The 17,605-nt window shown below is 39.7% G+C and overlaps 1 protein-coding gene across 1 annotated transcript; it reads right to left on the reverse strand.

Annotated features, from left to right (window-relative positions):
* Window positions 1–195: 195 nt before the first annotated feature.
* On the reverse strand, window positions 196–17,590 carry LOC141436485 (uncharacterized). Its single transcript, XM_074099489.1, is given in 11 exon segments — window positions 196–2,510; window positions 3,133–3,308; window positions 8,464–9,060; window positions 10,118–10,263; window positions 11,619–11,791; window positions 13,265–13,397; window positions 13,400–13,436; window positions 15,232–15,440; window positions 15,723–15,932; window positions 16,428–16,615; window positions 17,270–17,590. Coding segments are annotated over 11 exon segments (2,541 nt in total). The 5' UTR covers window positions 17,383–17,590; the 3' UTR covers window positions 196–1,951.
* Window positions 17,591–17,605: the final 15 nt, after the last annotated feature.

A 17,605-nucleotide genomic window follows, 5' to 3' on the forward strand; every position in this document is an offset into this window, starting at 1 on the left:
CGTTGGCAAGTAGCGAGAAGTGATTTAGTATAAAAAAATTATCGCTATTGTCGACAACGGGTGTCAAATTTGTCATACTAGAAATCTCGCTTCGCTTTCGCTTTTCGCTCGCCGTTGGTGAGACAAGTGCCTAAACGTAACAAACAAATAAACAAACATACTAACTTTCACATTTATAATATTAGTAGGGATTTATCATCAATAATGAAACAAGCTTTTCATTTAAATATTTAAATTATATTTACGTATAATATTAAATTGTGTTGCGATGTGGTAACATAACACAAAAGTTGTATCATTTTGGTTGGTAGGTGCCGTGGTTCTTATCATTAATGACAGACACAAACAGGCGAAATATCGCTAGATGGCGTTAGTATCGTCAGGTCCTTTTCTGTCCTAATTAATAGGACAATTTCGCCAGTGTCAAGGTAAACTCTCTTTGAGAGGGACGTTGTACGGTGATTGTAGTTTTTGCAACTTGATAGTAAAATTCCAGAAACCACGTGGAGACCACTTGCGCATTAAAAAATGTTAGACACGAGAGCAATATAGAATTTTGGGATCACTGTTCACTGTTAATGTTAATCGCCGCATAAAACACTATTAAAATTATACTTCAACTAGCCAAAGAAACAGAAATAGCAAAATTAGATATTGTCTACATCCGCCATCTTCGAATGCTACAAATCGAATCCCGTTTGACGTTTGCTCGCGATTGGCTCATTTAGTTATTTAACCAATCACGAGCAAACGCCAAACGTCAAACGGACCTCACGATACAAACGCCATCTAGCGATATTCCACCTCTGTGAAAACCCTCATTGTTAATTTTGACAAAATCATTCGTGGATGGCACTACATACATAATTATAATTAAATACTTAGGCAAACTTAGTACTTCCTCATTGTTTTGCCTATTTATTTTCGAACACCACCAACCACGACGTCCACCAACGAGATGGACGGATGGCCTGGTTAAAGCCGCGGGTTCACGGTGGATGCAGGCCGCTGCCAACCGAAGCAACTGGAGGTGGGAGGCCTATGTCCAACAGTGGACGTTCTACGGCTGAGATGATGATGATGATGATTTTCTAACAAGTGTGCCGCGTGGTCCCATACAAATACAGATGACTAAAAACATTTTAAGTCAATTTTATAAGTAAACATCAAACGACAACACTATTTATGTTTAAAATTTACTTACACCATTATTTAGGGTAGGTATTTTATACAAAACAAAATTAACAAATGAATCGCAACAATTTCAATTGTCCTTATATCTGTTCATAAGCCACTGCACTATAGGCGCTTAAATATTTATAAAAATAATAATCACATTGAACATCTTAAATCATAATTTTGGCATTTTTATCAGTAACTAAGATTACAAGAAGATATTAAAAGTTACATCAATAAATTTGCTAGTTTCGCTATATGAAATGTGTATTTCAAAATAATAAAAATGTCAACAAAAAAGTCCATGTTGGGTGGAAGATAATAGACTAAGGGGCTGTTTCACCAACCATTCATTAGTGTTAACTGACGGTTAAATGTGATGCCGTCTCTATTTTTTTTCGAATAGACGGAGATGGCATCACATTTAACCGTCAATTAACACTAATAAATGGATGGTGAAACAGCCCATAAATAAAGAGAAGAAATGAAGAAAATTAAATATTCACTAAAAGAAACTTATTAAAAGATTTCCAAGTTCAAGTACCGAACTGTTTCAAACTAATAAGAGTGATTGATAGAAAAAATTCTACATTAAATTGAACATAACGCGCTGAATACCCATTATATACTTAACAGCACAAAAATTGGCCCACTCTACATACAAAATTACCAATTTCTGCATACATTTGAGGGCCAGATTTTTTGCCGCTCAGTATACTTAAAGCGTTTTTTTTTATAACTTCCATAAGGCACTTGTGTTTATATTTTAATCATACTAAAGATCAGTCTCTCTTATTTCATATACTGTAACTGGTTTGCAGACATTCTCTTTCTGTACCATTGATTTTTTAGCACCCGATTCCTCGTCTTTAATAAGAGAGCCTGCACCGCGTTTGCGACTAGGACTGTCTACATTAACATTTCTTAATGGCGATCTTAATGAAACACTATCAACCGCTAAATTGCCGATGGAAGATGTGAGATCACACGGCATATTGCCGTCTAAGCAGTAAAGAAGTGACTCAGATATATCCTCTGTTTCTTTGGAATTGTTTAAAATGGAAAGGTCAACAGGGGTCGCGGTTAGAACGGATCTGCTGAGTAAATACTCACGGAACGGTTCTGAGAGCGATCTCGTTCGTTCTAGAATGAGATTTTCGGTTATTTTGGGGATGACGTCGCACAGTGTTGTGTTCAGGTCTTGTTCTATGAGATTAGGTCGTTCGTGGCTCAGTATGAAGCGAGTGTTTTCGGAGCGGAGAGGGCTAACGTCGCCAGCGGATAAGGAGCGTCCTTCGAAAGTTCTAGAACGAGGTAGTGAAGTTTTTGCAGACCTGAAAAACGAAGTTTTTACGGCATGGTACGTGGACGATCGAAAAGGCTAAATTGTGGTAATTTAGAGCAAAGGTACACGTAAACCACAGAACTAATAAAAAGAGGAATAGACATTTTATCATTGTTTGTTATGTCCTTGTAGAACTAATGTCGACACTATTTCGCCTGAAGTAAACAATTACTTCGATCACCCGCGACGTTACAATAACTACGTCTATGCAACAAATGTATGTATGTATGTATGTATGTAAACTCTTTATTGTACAAAAGAAAATTAACAAAATACAATTGACAAACTTCAAGATACTTGTACAAAGGCGGACTTATCCCTTTAAGGGATCTCTACCAGTCAACCATTACTTCATGTATTACTACAACACGCTGTATAAGTCGAGTGTTTACTCCCGTACGATTTTCGTGGGCACATCTTTGTTGACATGGTGGAAGATTTTGTTACAGTTTCTAGATAGTAGCAGTACAGGACGTCTAAAAAATAATCGAAAATGTAATCAAATTCATAAAAAATGTGACCACGAAAATGACACGGTTGAAAATGACCCTTAATTACTTATTGCTCTTGCTCTTAATATTAGTTTTGCGGAAGCTTGCAATGTTTCTCACCTATCGCACGACGCAGTGGACCGCGTCTCGTCGTCGGACGACACGAAGTCGCTGTCGTTCTTGAGCGACATGGACTGGTAGGCGTCGGCTTCTACGCTCGCCTTTTGCTCGGGCAAGTCGCGCTGCTCGCACGTTATGATCAGCGGCTTGCGCGAGCGCGGCGTCATTATAGACTCCTGGAAAATTTCGAAGCTTTGACGTCTTTACAGTTCGAAATTATAAGTTTTTATAATAACATGTCTCTCGGTCGCCTGTTAAATACTATTAGCGTGAGCGGAACGTCATAATCATTATAATCATCATCATCTCAGCCGTAGAACGTCCACTGTTGGTCATAGGCCTTCCACATAGACCTCCAGTTGCTTCGGTTGGAGGCGACTTCCATCCGCCGTGAACCCGCGACTTTAACCAGGTCATCCGTCCATCTCGTACGGACGGCACGATACGTAAATTGAATGTCTAATTTTGGAGTATAAGGGGCTGTTTCACCATCCATTGATTAGTGTTAACTGGTGGTTAGGTGTGTTGCCGCCTCTTTTTTTTTGTTCGAATAGACGGAGACGGCATCACATTTAACCGTCAGTTAACACTAATCAATGGATGGTGAAACAGCCCCTAAGACTAGTTTATGCCGGGTGGGGCCATTGACAGGAGCAAATAATTAGAACATAGAACGTACTCGTCAAAAGCCCGCAAATCAAACTCGTGAATTGAATTGATTGGAAATTAGTATACACTGCACAGTACCAATCAGATAATGTCTATTCACACAAAGAATCATTATTAAAACACACCGGTTTAATCTTTTTAACGCTGAGCCTAACTAGTTCGAACTATTCTTATTATAGAGCTCACATTTGTCACGATGCACATAGGCGATCGCTGACATCTTAGTTAGCTCAGTGTAAGCTAGATGGCGCTTACTTCAATAAGGGATCTCTGAGCAGAATGGCGGACGAACTCTAGAGGTCGCCACCGTAGTTTTCTCTTGACTCATTTATTTACGTAATAATATGTATTTAATATTTATTTATTATTTACTTATTTATTTTATAAAAGTAGGCATTTTATTACACTCATTTACTACACGAGTTTGTACGACTAAATATATCTATAACCAACTCACCCTTGACCGTTTTTGTCGGCCAAGGGGGGTGCTGTCGATCAGCTGTGACCGGGGAATTCTAACTGTAATATTCTCGCCCTTAAAAGCTGAAGCACAGCTGTAAGACACAGATTCAACAGCTCAGACTACACTAAACAGCTCCCTCGAAAGCTCCATACGCCCAGACTTGGGCACCTTCGTACGGCTTACACCTTCGTACGGCTTACACCTTCGTACGGCTTACAACCTTTGTACGGCTTACAAACCTTCGTACGGCTTACAAGCTCCGTACGACTACAGCTTTCTCCGCTCTGCACGGCTACAACTTTCAAAGCTCCGTTCGGCTACAGCTCTCACGGCTCAGGCGGCTCCTTTACGCCCTAACCTGACACTAAGCCCTGACGGCCCTAACTTCCGGAGTACTGCACATCCTTCCTGGCTCGTCCAAGACCCTGATCGTTCCGGCGTGGAACACTTGTCCAGGCTGCTCGTCCTGCCGCCCTAAGGCCCCTTTTGACCTCGGCACCGACGACCACTCAGCTGGACCAGGCCCCCTGCTGTGGCCAGCCTCTTCGCTCCGGGTTCTTCTCTCCGACTCCAGGGAAGTGTAGGCCAGAGAGACCGAATAATCAGAACCACCTCTCAATAAAATCGCTTGAACTTACTACCTGAGATTCTCGTGATACTTTCACTTTTAATTTTGTCAAATTAGGCCTGTTATTTTTTGTGTTCAATTTTTAATTAAAAAATTGTTAAAAAGTCTTATTGTTTTACTCAAAGAATAACTTACTAGGCCTCCTTTAAGGTCAAACCTCCCCTCAAGAGGTCTGCCCTTGACAGTGGCGCCCGTGGGTTTTTTTTTGAGAGGTTCTGATTGTTACGTTTTTCTTGCCTAGAATTGCAGTGATTGTGCAAAAATTTATTGTGTATCTTGTGTGTTCTGTGTATCTCGCAGTAAGTACCCTGTTTTTCTCGCCCCCTGTATGGTGGTCGGGGCTTAGAATAACGCCATTCCCCGTCTAGGAATTCGTAAGAGGCGAATAATAGGCATAACCAGTGTTTCAGTTACCGAGATCCCTTAAGTGGTTCATTTAATAGTTCTTTTTTTTCCTTTAATAACACTAATTTTTAAACTGCTTTACCGTTATCTTTAAATTCAAATACTCTGCCGACCTTTGACCACTTTCTCGTCAACGGCCTATTTGAATTTCAACTGTCACTTGCCACAGTTGAAACGGACGGCGTTTTAAAATTCAAATCTCAACGACAATTTCAATCTATACCCTAAAGTTAACTAAATATTGTTGCATTAACTAAATTCAAATACGTTAACGGTTCAATTCAAATTCTACCTACTAGTTTTCATCAAGTTAAATTTAAACCGTAACTGACGCCAATTATACTTTCACTAATATTGTTCACCGCTGCTTCAAGTGAAACAGTTATTTTAAATTTAGTGACTGCCAACCACTGAATTTGAAATTCTAACGATTCAAATCATTTTTAAATAACGTATTTGAAATACCTACAATTTTATAGAAAAGCAACGATATTTCTATATTTTTAAAATATCTGAACCACTATTTAGATCTTTCATCAAAATCAGTTTATCATTATCTCGGTAAACACACTGACATTTTTTTTCCTATACCCAAATTTTACTATTTATTTTAACTTCAACGCGGTCTTTTAATTAATTTTACATTCGAACATTACTGGGAGATACACAACACTATTATTTCTTGTGTCCTACTTGTTAATTTAATAGCACTGTAACATACGGAGAGTTAAATTTAGGTACTGTGTGTCGAAGAAATACCACATCTGGCATACAACTACACAAACCACCATCACAACTCACAACATTCATATCATACTACTCGAGTGCTTGCTAAAAATCAACTGGTCGCAGAGTTAATAAAACCAGTTATCTCTTATTTCTTATATATTATGCGTGTGCTCTCTATTTTCGACCGTCTGTTCCCTGCTTAGAGATCATTATACTTGGATCGCGAACAGACAGGTTAACGTTTTTTATAAAATAGATTAGGGTAGTACTCTTACATTTAACTGCGGTATTTCGTAACTATGCTCTGCCATAGAATTACTTACCGCTCCCTCAAGCGCAGGTAGTGACCGCGCACGCTATATCAATGATAAACAACCTAATTACTTGCCTCGCAAGGTTGTTTACATGTTAATGCACCTAGATCAGCAGCCACACGCATCGCTTTCCACTCAGCCATGTTTAACTCCGGCTCATGCGCAAGCATGTTATTTTTAAAAACCTCTTATCTCACTTTCTTATCACGTACCTTGACGCCCAATTCTATTTATATATACTTAAATTAACTTATTAGCGCTGCGCATCCGCGCGCAGACAAATCTTAGTCTCATCTCTTTTATTATTAACTTCTTTTAATCTGATAACTCGCGTGCTTAACACTTCAAATTTTGTACTTAATACTTCGCTAGGCCCTCTCGCGGTCAATCTATAATTGCAATAATATTAATTAATCTGTCCTAAGCCCTTACCCGAGAACTTGCAACTCGTTAAAAAGTATTTTAAAATTTGAATTACGGAACCCGTGCGGTTGGTAACACGTAAAATATGCCCTTAGCCTCTGTAATTCAAAACTCTAATGATTGGAACGGATGGTAATTTCAATCACAGATTTAATTAATTGTCTATATATTTTTATGAATGCATACAACGTCCACCTTCCATTAACACATTTTATTCCTTTGACATAAGGGTCAACAAGCCTCTGTTGTTGTTTGACCCGCCATGAGAGTAGAAGTATGATCATAGTATGAGAGACGACGTATGTAAGCGTTATGTCATAGTGTATTTTTTTTTATCGAAATTTGCTATGAGGCTCAAATTTCTTTTGGAGGGACGGGCGTACTGTCACGATGCACATAGGCGATCGCTGACATCTTAGTTAGCTCAGTGTAAGCTAGATGGCGCTTACTTCAATAAGGGATCTCTGAGCAGAATGGCGGACGAACTCTAGAGGTCGCCACCGTAGTTTTCTCTTGACTCATTTATTTACGTAATAATATGTATTTAATATTTATTTATTATTTACTTATTTATTTATAAAAGTAGGCATTTTATTACACTCATTTACTACACGAGTTTGTACGACTAAATATATCTATAACCAACTCACCCTTGACCGTTTTTGTCGGCCAAGGGGGGTGCTGTCGATCAGCTGTGACCGGGGGAATTCTAACTGTAATATTCTCGCCCTTAAAAGCTGAAGCACAGCTGTAAGACACAGATTCAACAGCTCAGACTACACTAAACAGCTCTCTCGAAAGCTCCATACGCCCAGACTTGGCACCTTCGTACGGCTTACACCTTCGTACGGCTTACAACCTTTGTACGGCTCACAAACCTTCGTACGGCTTACAACCTTCGTACGGCTTACAAGCTCCGTACGACTACAGCTTTCTCCGCTCTGCACGGCTACAACTTTCAAAGCTCCGTTCGGCTACAGCTCTCACGGCTCAGGCGGCTCCTTTACGCCCTAACCTGACACTAAGCCCTGACGGCCCTAACTTCCGGAGTACTGCACATCCTTCCTGGCTCGTCCAAGACCCTGATCGTTCCGGCGTGGAACACTTGTCCAGGCTGCTCGTCCTGCCGCCCTAAGGCCCCTTTTGACCTCGGCACCGACGACCACTCAGCTGGACCAGGCCCCCCTGCTGTGGCCAGCCTCTTCGCTCCGGGTTCTTCTCTCCGACTCCAGGGAAGTGTAGGCCAGGGAGACCGAATAATCAGAACCACCTCTCAATAAAATCGCTTGAACTTACTACCTGAGATTCTCGTGATACTTTCACTTTTAATTTTGTCAAATTAGGCCTGTTATTTTTTGTGTTCAATTTTTAATTAAAAAATTGTTAAAAAGTCTTATTGTTTTACTCAAAGAATAACTTACTAGGCCTCCTTTAAGGTCAAACCTCCCCTCAAGAGGTCTGCCCTTGACACATTAACGCTTCACTCTAACGTATATTTTCGTAGGCGCAAAAGTTAAGTTAATGGGAAGAAGAACGGGTGATAAACTGATAAAACACAAAGGAATGTCCAAGCACATTGAAACAGAAAGATGATCACACACAATACTTGATGACCAGTCACCTTAAGGCTAAACAAGTAACATTTGATATACTTAATCCTCAATGTGACTGGTTTTAAGTTAGTAGCATGCAACACAAACCTGCATAGCTTTCGACAACTTCTGCGTAGATTTCGTAATAGGCGACATGGACGCTCTTCTAAAATTCATTGTGTAGGGAGTGGCACAGTCCTCAACAATAGGCGTCTCTGGGATCCCTGGTGTGCTCGTGAGGTAATTAATTTGGAAATCTTCGTCCCTCATCGGTCTCTTCTTCGGGGTTTCTTGTATCGGACTATCGTGAGATAAATCGTTGTCCGAACCAGTATCTTGTTCATCAAAGCAAGAGACGCAAGACGTTGGTGTGGCTCTGATGACAGTGTGTCGCTTCTGATATTTCTTATTTATATTCTGTGATGCCGATAGCAACTTCGAGCGAAACAATCTAGAGCCTTTTTTGGTGTTTTTGGGCGTCTCCGCGGCGTCTATCATACTTAAATTCGGCTCAGAAACGAACTTAGGACTTTGTTTTCTACGCCGACTTATGGCGCCTTCTGATAATGTGCTTTCGTTGCTAGCGTCCGATTCATAATCATCATCATCTAGTGATTCAGAACTGGCTATTTTGTGGGCTAGATTTTTTAGAACAATGTTCTTATGTAATACATCGTTTTTGTCGTCAAGACGCTTCTTGCATTTCTGTGGATAAGGCATGCGTTTAGGACATGATGCGGGTTAGAGACAGGCAAAACACAGACAGGAAGAAGTAAAGATGAATATTTAACATATAACCTGCCCCATTAAAGATACAATTCAAAAATTAGTAACACTTTTCTAATTTACTTTACTTTTAACTTACTTGCTTTGTGCAAACACGTAAAGCAAGTGCAGTGAAGACTTTAAGAGCGTTTATACCTGCTGAGCTGGCAACTCTGCATTTTTGTTAGTTTTTCTCGATTATTCCATAAAAATTGAAAGAAAATTAAAAATGTTTTCTGATAGAACACTTCTCAATATACAAGTTAATGTGTCTTCTCCAATAATTATTCGTGATAGACTTATATATTCCTTAAAAACGAATTAATGTTTATGACCGGTTTTTAAAGAAAATAAAAGTCTATAACGAATAATTATTGGAGTAGACAGACACATTATTAAGAAGTTTTTATGGAATAATCGAGAAAAACTAACAAAAATGCAACGTTGCCAGCTCAGCAGGTATAAACGCTCTTAAATAGCGCAGATTATACTAACCGTCAGGCCATCAAAAAATACCGAACAAGTTTGTTATTCGTTGGTTTTTTTTTGCCCCCTACCCTTGCTTCTTTAGCAAGACGTTTTTTTGCCAATATCAACATGACATTACACACATGAGACTGTTCCGTTTATGAACTTTTGATTTTAGGGTAGAAAGAGTCAGGAGACCTTATTTGTGGTTGAAATATTCCAAATAAATTTTGACACAGTGTATGCATATTAAAAATAGATGAAATTCTATAGCCTGACGGTTGATGCGTTTCTAGTAACATGTTAATGTTTATTAACAATAATAAAGATGATTCACGATGCGAAACATACAATGTTAGTTAAGAATTATGTTGAAGACGGTTCAGAGAAAATATTCAAAAATTGATGATAAGATAACAATAGAGAGGCGTCATTTCGTAAGAGATGTTACTTTGGAACTTTTTTGAAGAGTGAGGATTTGGCAGTCGATGTAAGTGTAAAAAGGATAAATATTCATATTCCACATTACCTCTTCGACGGAGTTAATAGCGGAGCCCGAGCCTTTCTTCGGGGTCTTATTGAGGAGCCCCTTGTTGAATATGTGGCGTTTGATGGAGTCCCCGAAACTGCGCGAACCCGCCACTTTACCCGTTCTTTGGATTTGTATTGGAGTGCCTGTAACACCAATAGTGTCGTTTCAAAAGCGCTTTCTTTTTAAACTAGATTCCAATATTAATCTGAGGAATCCCACTAATACTATAAATTTTTAATGCTATATATAGATATATATATACGAATTATAGCCAAGTTCAAAGAAAAAGGAACCAGCGACGATATTTACACGAACCATTTCGAGCTACTTTTGACCCCTTCACAACTCGAAACCTATTTCATCTACATACATGAAATTTGGCACATTTATTCAAGCTTCATTTATTTCAGTTTGCCAAAATTTCATGAATATGGCTCAAACAACTATTGATTGAAAATATTAACGTTGAAAAACCGACATTTTTATGACTGACTCACTGACTTAGCGATCCAAAACCTAACCCACTTCCAGATGACCTAACCTAGAAACTTGATACTAGCATCATGGTATTATTAGGCGTATAATTAAGGAAAAAAATCTGAAAACCTTAACTGACCTAGGAAACTACCCAATTCGACCCTCAACTTTTTAGTGTAGCTGGTTACCATGGTAACTATAATTAATTAACTCACTTCACATCCTTTTCTTACATTCCGGCTTTTTGTCAATTTGTATTGCTTTTTTATGTTATTAGTATGTATAAGTGTTGTATGTAAAGCGGCAATTACACCGAGCCGTTCGCCACCACCACCAAAGTTCCACCGCAAAAGTGTAAAGAACACGGCAGTCGGCCGCATCCGGCGCTGCCACCGCCTTAATATATGGCCGCCGCAGTAGACGGACAGACTAATGTAAAGGCGACAGTCGTTCACCGAAGTAGTTTTAAATAAATTCGGCGACCGCATTAGGTGAGTGTAATTGTCGCTTATGTATTTATATATGTCGGCGGCCGATGGTAAAATCCGCCAGATCACGAAATTTGGGGTGTGCAATAAAGAATAATTGTTTTGTATTGTATTGTAACGTCTCCTGAGTCACTTATTAAAAGTATGATTTTATGGGGTATAAATCCACTAAAGTTAGGAGTTGTGACAGTTTTAAGGCAATTCCTTCGTTGCTCGTTTCCTAAACATGCTAGTAGTACATTGCAAACTTTTTTCTAAGTAAGTTTATCACTGAATAGCCGTTACCCGACTCAGTCTGCGTAGAATTCGGTTGTCCAGCGACAACCCGCTGGAACTATGTAATTGTCCGGGATAAAAACTATCCTATGTCCTTCCCGGGGACTCTGTATACCGAGTTTCATCTAAATTGGTGCAGTGGTTTGGACGTGATGAAGTAACAAACAAACAGACCTACAAACTTTCGCATTTATAATATTAGCAGGATGTCTCCTGAGTTACGGAACGGAATAACAATACTAAAAAGTTGATCATACCGTATCCGTTCTGCCGATTGAAGTGTTTGATGAGCCGGCGCTTGTGCGTGGACTCGGGCAGCGCCTGTATGTGCGCATAGAGTTGTGCGAGCGCCGTGTCCGTGGGGTTTGAAGAGTTCTCGGCAGCCGTCCGGCCGCGGTCCACGAATGTATACACCGTGTTCGCCGCCGTTCTGTGAATATTTATTTAGTTATCTATTTATTATTATTATTATTTATTATTATTTATATAATGCACAGGCAGCTTATAGCTGATGCGTGCATATCATTGTTCACTTGTGTAATTGTCTTCAAAGTACTTATCAAGTCTGTTTTTAAAAGTATTCACTGAAGGTGCACTGATCACTGTCTCGGGCAAACTGTTCCACTGTTTCACGACGCGGTTGCCCAGGAAATGGCGCCTGGGGTTGCTTGTACTTAGAGTGCGTATCAGTTTCAGAGAGTGACCTCGCAGCCTCTCATTCATGCTCCGTTCATGTCTCATTCATTTGACAAAAAATACATAATACATAATATTACAATTTTCCGTCAGCCTCCAAACTAGGCTGAGCCTGTAATAATTAAATTATGATTCTATGTACGTCTTACGTATAAATTTATACAATTAAATAAATTGTGTGGTGGTGGTGTTAATATATGTGGTTATGATGATAAGTGTACGAGCGTATGGTTACATAAGGGTTATTTAAATTTTAAAACAATGAGGTTTTGGAAGCTTATATTGAGAATAAAAATACAATCATTGTTGAAACACGCGTGTGGTCGGTCTGGCTGTTAGCGGCGAATGTGCGGTGCTTGATGCCGGCGGCGCGGGGCAGCCTTAACCCCCGCGGTCGCCTGATGACGTAGCTTGCGCGGGCGCGAAGTGAAAGGAAAACACAGTCGAAAATGTCTAAAGGTGATCACAGGATCTAGGCCGAATAAATTTAAGTTACAACAATACGCCTGCGCAGTGAGCATTTTTTGGAAAGAGCGAAATCATTTTAGCCGATTCTAAGGCGGTACGCTTGCGCTAGTCGAATTTTAACAGTTATTGGTCAAACGTTTGCGCCATAGTGATGGCCGCCATTATGTTCGGTGCCGCGCCAAACGTCACCCCGACAGTCAGTCGTTTACCTGTCATTGCATATTCTATCTTGCCCCAACGAAATAAGTTGCTTATTGCATTGGTATGGAAAAGAAAAATCATAGAACAAGACTAAGATACATAATGAAACCTATAAATGCACCGCCCTGAATGCAGATGCAAGATGCAATGAACCCTTCTGAAAATAATCCTGCCGGCGCTCATGTGCATTGGTGCTTACATTGGGTTTAGTTCGGTTTTTGTCAACACTCGTCTGCGTGGATTTAAGGTAGGTATATTTCTCTACCTGTACAGTGTAATAATGTTGTACCTGCAAAGGCGCACAATAATGCCGAAAACTTAATTTGTAATTTCTTAGTTTTATATAGATAACAATTCGGAATAATTTGTCATTAATTGTGGAGTTCTAAGGGGGAGAACTTGTTCAAAAATGGACGTTTTTCCGGCTTATGTATGACTGATGCCTTAGTAACTAATTATGGCGGTATTGAACAGACTCGGTGCCAGCCATGAGACTGGAATATTTCTAAAGATATGAGTAAACTTAAAATATACTCACTTATCTGAGATACTCTCATCGAGATGCTGCCTCGATTCCCTGGCGCTCAGGTAAGCGGCTGCGTCAGTGACCAGCTGAGCTGGTGCACGGAACAGGCTCGGCGCCAGACGGATCATGAGGCTAATGACAGGGACAGGGCGATGGCGTCCGCATGGAAAGTCTCTGGAGACAGCTGGAAAAGCAGATACATTTTTGTTTAAAGCGAAGGTTCTTAATATGGGTGATAACTGCAGATAACGCTCGCGTTCAACACTTTCAGGGGATGTAAAAAAAGAGGCCGGATGTAAAATTTCTGTTTTCACAATTTGAACCAAATATCAATGAAGTAAAGTTCAAATTATAATTCTTATGTCATACCTGTGTATGTATATTACGCCAGGCCCTACGAGGATAAATATAATTTTGAGTAAGTATAACAGAATTTAAATTAAATAGGTCGTATTGTACTACGAATAAATAGTCTAAGTAAGTCGGGAATTGTAACTGTGTTATAAAAATGGCTTTGCGTATCCTAGTCATCATCATCATCCCAGCCTATATACATCCCACTGCTGGGCGAAGGCCTCCTATCGGAATGAGAGGGCTTGGGCCGTAGTTCCCACGCAGGCCCAGTGCGGATTGGGAACTTCACACTCACCATTGAATTGCTTCGCAAGATGTGCAGGTTTCCTCACGATGTTTTCCTTCACCGAAAAGCTCGTGGTAATTTCGCACAAAACCACCGAGGTCGAGGATCGAAAAACTCAAGAGGTGCGAGCCGGGGTTTGAACCCACGATCCTCTGCTTGAGTGGCCATAGGTCAAACCACTCGGCCACCACGGCTTTTTTTGCGACTTTTTTTCGGCGTGTCCTAGTAGGCGGGGCTTAAAAACCGTGTTCTGCGCGTCATCTGACGAAGCATCACGCGCGCAAACCAATCCCTGCTTTGTTTCTGAATTTTAACCAATCAACAAGCACGTCTATTTCCAACCTCGAAAATGATTCGTATTTGAATCATAAGTTGTTTTGGTTTAATTAAAGTATGGCCACTTTTTTGTGGAATTTTCCGCTTCCTGACTTATTACCTTCATAACACACGTTATCCTAGCATGTAGGTCAGGGGTCTTACCCGATGACTTCTGACAAGCGCATTTGACTTAGTTTCACTTTTTTTTTTTTCGCAGAGGTCGTACGACGGCGACAGTGATCATAAGGCGAGTGTGGCTGCCGGTCGGAGTCACGAACGTGACGTCGCCGTGTCTTCCCCCGCGCACCTCGTCCCGTGCGGGTGGTTCTCAACAATCATCATGATATCAGCCTTAGGACGTCCACTGTCAAACATAGGCCTCCCCAATCCTCCATTTGCTTCGGTTAGAAGCGGCCTGCATTTGCCGTGAATCCGCGGCCTTAACCTCTACACCGGCACAAAATAAATGAACTGACGTGCTCTGTACGCCACAGAAAAACCAGCGACACATCAACTTGATTTTTAATAGCATTGCAGAAGGATTAATTTCGAGTTGAATGTTGGTCATGTATAGATGGCCATGGCGTGTGCGGCATTCCATTGGCTGTCACGACTGGATGACACTGGCGGGGAAAAGGTTAACCAGGTTCTCCGTCCATCTCGTTACGACTCATCGTCTAGTGACAGTAGAATGCTCAGATAAAATCAAGAGATGTTACTTAGTTAGTAAAAGAAGGGTGCGGCTAATGTACGACCCCGTATTTGTTGATCCGGAGGGAATGATATGATAATAATGCATGATTTGATAATTCAACGGGAACGGGAACGTACTTGACAATTAATTATGCAGAGTTCTGATCAAACTGATCCAGAGAGTCCAAAGCTAGGCACTAAAAGTACAGGACATAAAAACATGACCTAGCCAAGTTTGGGCTTGTCTGAATAAGAATGGCATACCCCACTGACAGACGAAATAAGGTTCTATGGGTTATGCTAAATAGATAATGATTAAAACTTTTACCTTTCGCGGACACAATAGATGTGGTGTAAACATGGTGGCAAGAGTGTCGGGAGACATTCTGTTGGATGCTTCATTATCAGCAACTAGACGGAGCAAAGTCAAAAGCCTTTGGAGAAAACTCCTGTGCAGCGGAGCCAGCAGTAAGAGAAGAAGCTGCAATGCGGTGAGGAGTTTAGGCTCTGACGGCTCTGCTGTTGGTGGGTATTGAGCTGTAAGAGATAATTATTGGTGATAGATTGTAAACATCATCAGAAACATGAAATTTTTAATATTAAACAATACAAAAAGAAAAACAGTAAATTGACTTTCAATATTTTAAGTAAACTTGAAACAAAAATCAAAACATGTCATACAATAAACTATGCTACTGCAGGATTTATTGGTGTCATACAAAAGATTGAAGTTGAGCAAAGTAGCATTGTCTATTGCATATTTGTAATTTGTTTTTGCTTTTAATAAACCACTTTTTTCTTATTATAAAAACAACTCACTAGCTAAAGTACAATAGGTCTGATAATACTGATCCATCAGCAAGGGCTGTGGCAGTTCTGCCAAGAAGCCCTTCAGCACGGAGGCGCAGTCATGCACAGAGAAGCGACCCTCTTCCAAGCCAAGACTGGAGCCAGAGAGGAGAAGCTGCCGGAGTTCCTGTTGCCTGGCGAGGGAGCCTGTGCGACGGAATATACCTTCTTGGGTTACATCTGGAAATATTTATGAGCAGTTATTTTTTTTAAATTCTTTATAGTTAAATGTTAAATCATTAAGGGGGTTTTGGACTAGGCGTATATAGAGGGGGGGCCGGGTTGGCCGTGCCCACCCCAGGCCAGGATGTTGGGCTACTGATTCAAAATTCTATAATATTGATATCTTCACACAAAAATCCAGGCCAGGCCCCCCTGAAAAATAACCCTAGATATGCCAGTTTTGGACCATGAGTTGCAGGAGCTTGCTCTTGACAGGGACGATTGCCAATCATCAATTGGTGTAAAAAAGGGGAGGCCTTTGCCAAACAGTGGGACAAAAAGCTACAAAAAAAAAATTAAAGCATTGAATATGATCTGAAAAAAATTATGCCTGCATCACAGCATGCATGTACGCACGCACGCACGCACTTATGCACACACACACACACCCCTCCACCTCCAGCATCTGTGTTTTTCTAGCTTATGGAATAAAATACAAATATAGGTACTTACTTTCTGGTTTAGACAGGAAATCTATTAGCTCATTAAGCCTCTTAATACCATCTTCAGTGATAGAACTCGGTTCTACTCCTGTTTTAGCACCATTACCATTTGTCTGACTAGAAGTGGGTACAGGATTCTTAACTTTCTTATGAAAATTCCATCTAAATTGCTTTGGTTTATCAGTTGAACAATCAACACTGCAAGAAATAATTTAATTATGATTGAGGTTAAGATAGAGATAAAAGTACCAAGTTCCTTTCTATAACAATTTTAGAAAAAATAATAGTTTGTAAAGCCGTCTAGTACTGAGTAATTATACATTACTCACTAATACATTTAGTTACTCATATTTTTGTATTTTGTTTGGTAAATCTGTTTTAATCTGCACAAGTACCGTTGATACGATGATGCTTGTGTTGAATGTGATCGACTAATTCAGCTGATCAAGTGTCCGTGTGTTTATGTGTTTTTAGCATAACTGTTTTTTTATGATGGTTTATCATTAGAATTACTTATTGTTTTTTTGTTTTTAATTATTTGCTGTTTTTAATTATAATACGACTAGATTTGTTGCTCTTGCTCTATACTATGTATGTAATCAAAACTATCTATCTAATCTATGTCCTATGTAGGCATCAAAAGTAAACGAGTACTTAACAATACGATAGTAATGTATACTAATTGTTAATTAACAAATACATAAGGGAACCCTGTTTTTTCGTTACTTTTACACCTCTAATAGCTTGGTTTATCGTTGTGTTGTTATTTAAGTTCCATTTTCGTTAAGAAATACGTTAGCAAAACGAACCAAACTCCTCGATGAGATAATAACATGAATCGGTATTACTTACTCGTCAGTGTTTATGTCTACCACAAAAGACAAGTGCATGCGCACTAAAGTAAAGTATTGGTCTAAATTCTCTTTGCGTAATCTTTCTATTAACATTACATCCGAAGAAGTCATTTTATTTTTTGTTACTTTTTGCACATGTACTACAACTGGCTGTCCTTCTGTTTACACTGTATTAGGCACATGTTTATCACAAAACCACTTTTCATAAAATATTCTTATATTATACTTCTGTATATGGAAATATAACGATATATTTTATTTATGAAACATTACTATTTCAGCATAATTTTGTGATTAGTTTTGCCGTCTCTCGTCTCGTTCCGTCCGTTTGTTT

Source organism: Choristoneura fumiferana, chromosome 16 (genome assembly GCF_025370935.1).
Source record: "Choristoneura fumiferana chromosome 16, NRCan_CFum_1, whole genome shotgun sequence".
In the NCBI taxonomy this organism is placed as follows: Eukaryota; Metazoa; Arthropoda; class Insecta; order Lepidoptera; family Tortricidae; genus Choristoneura; species Choristoneura fumiferana.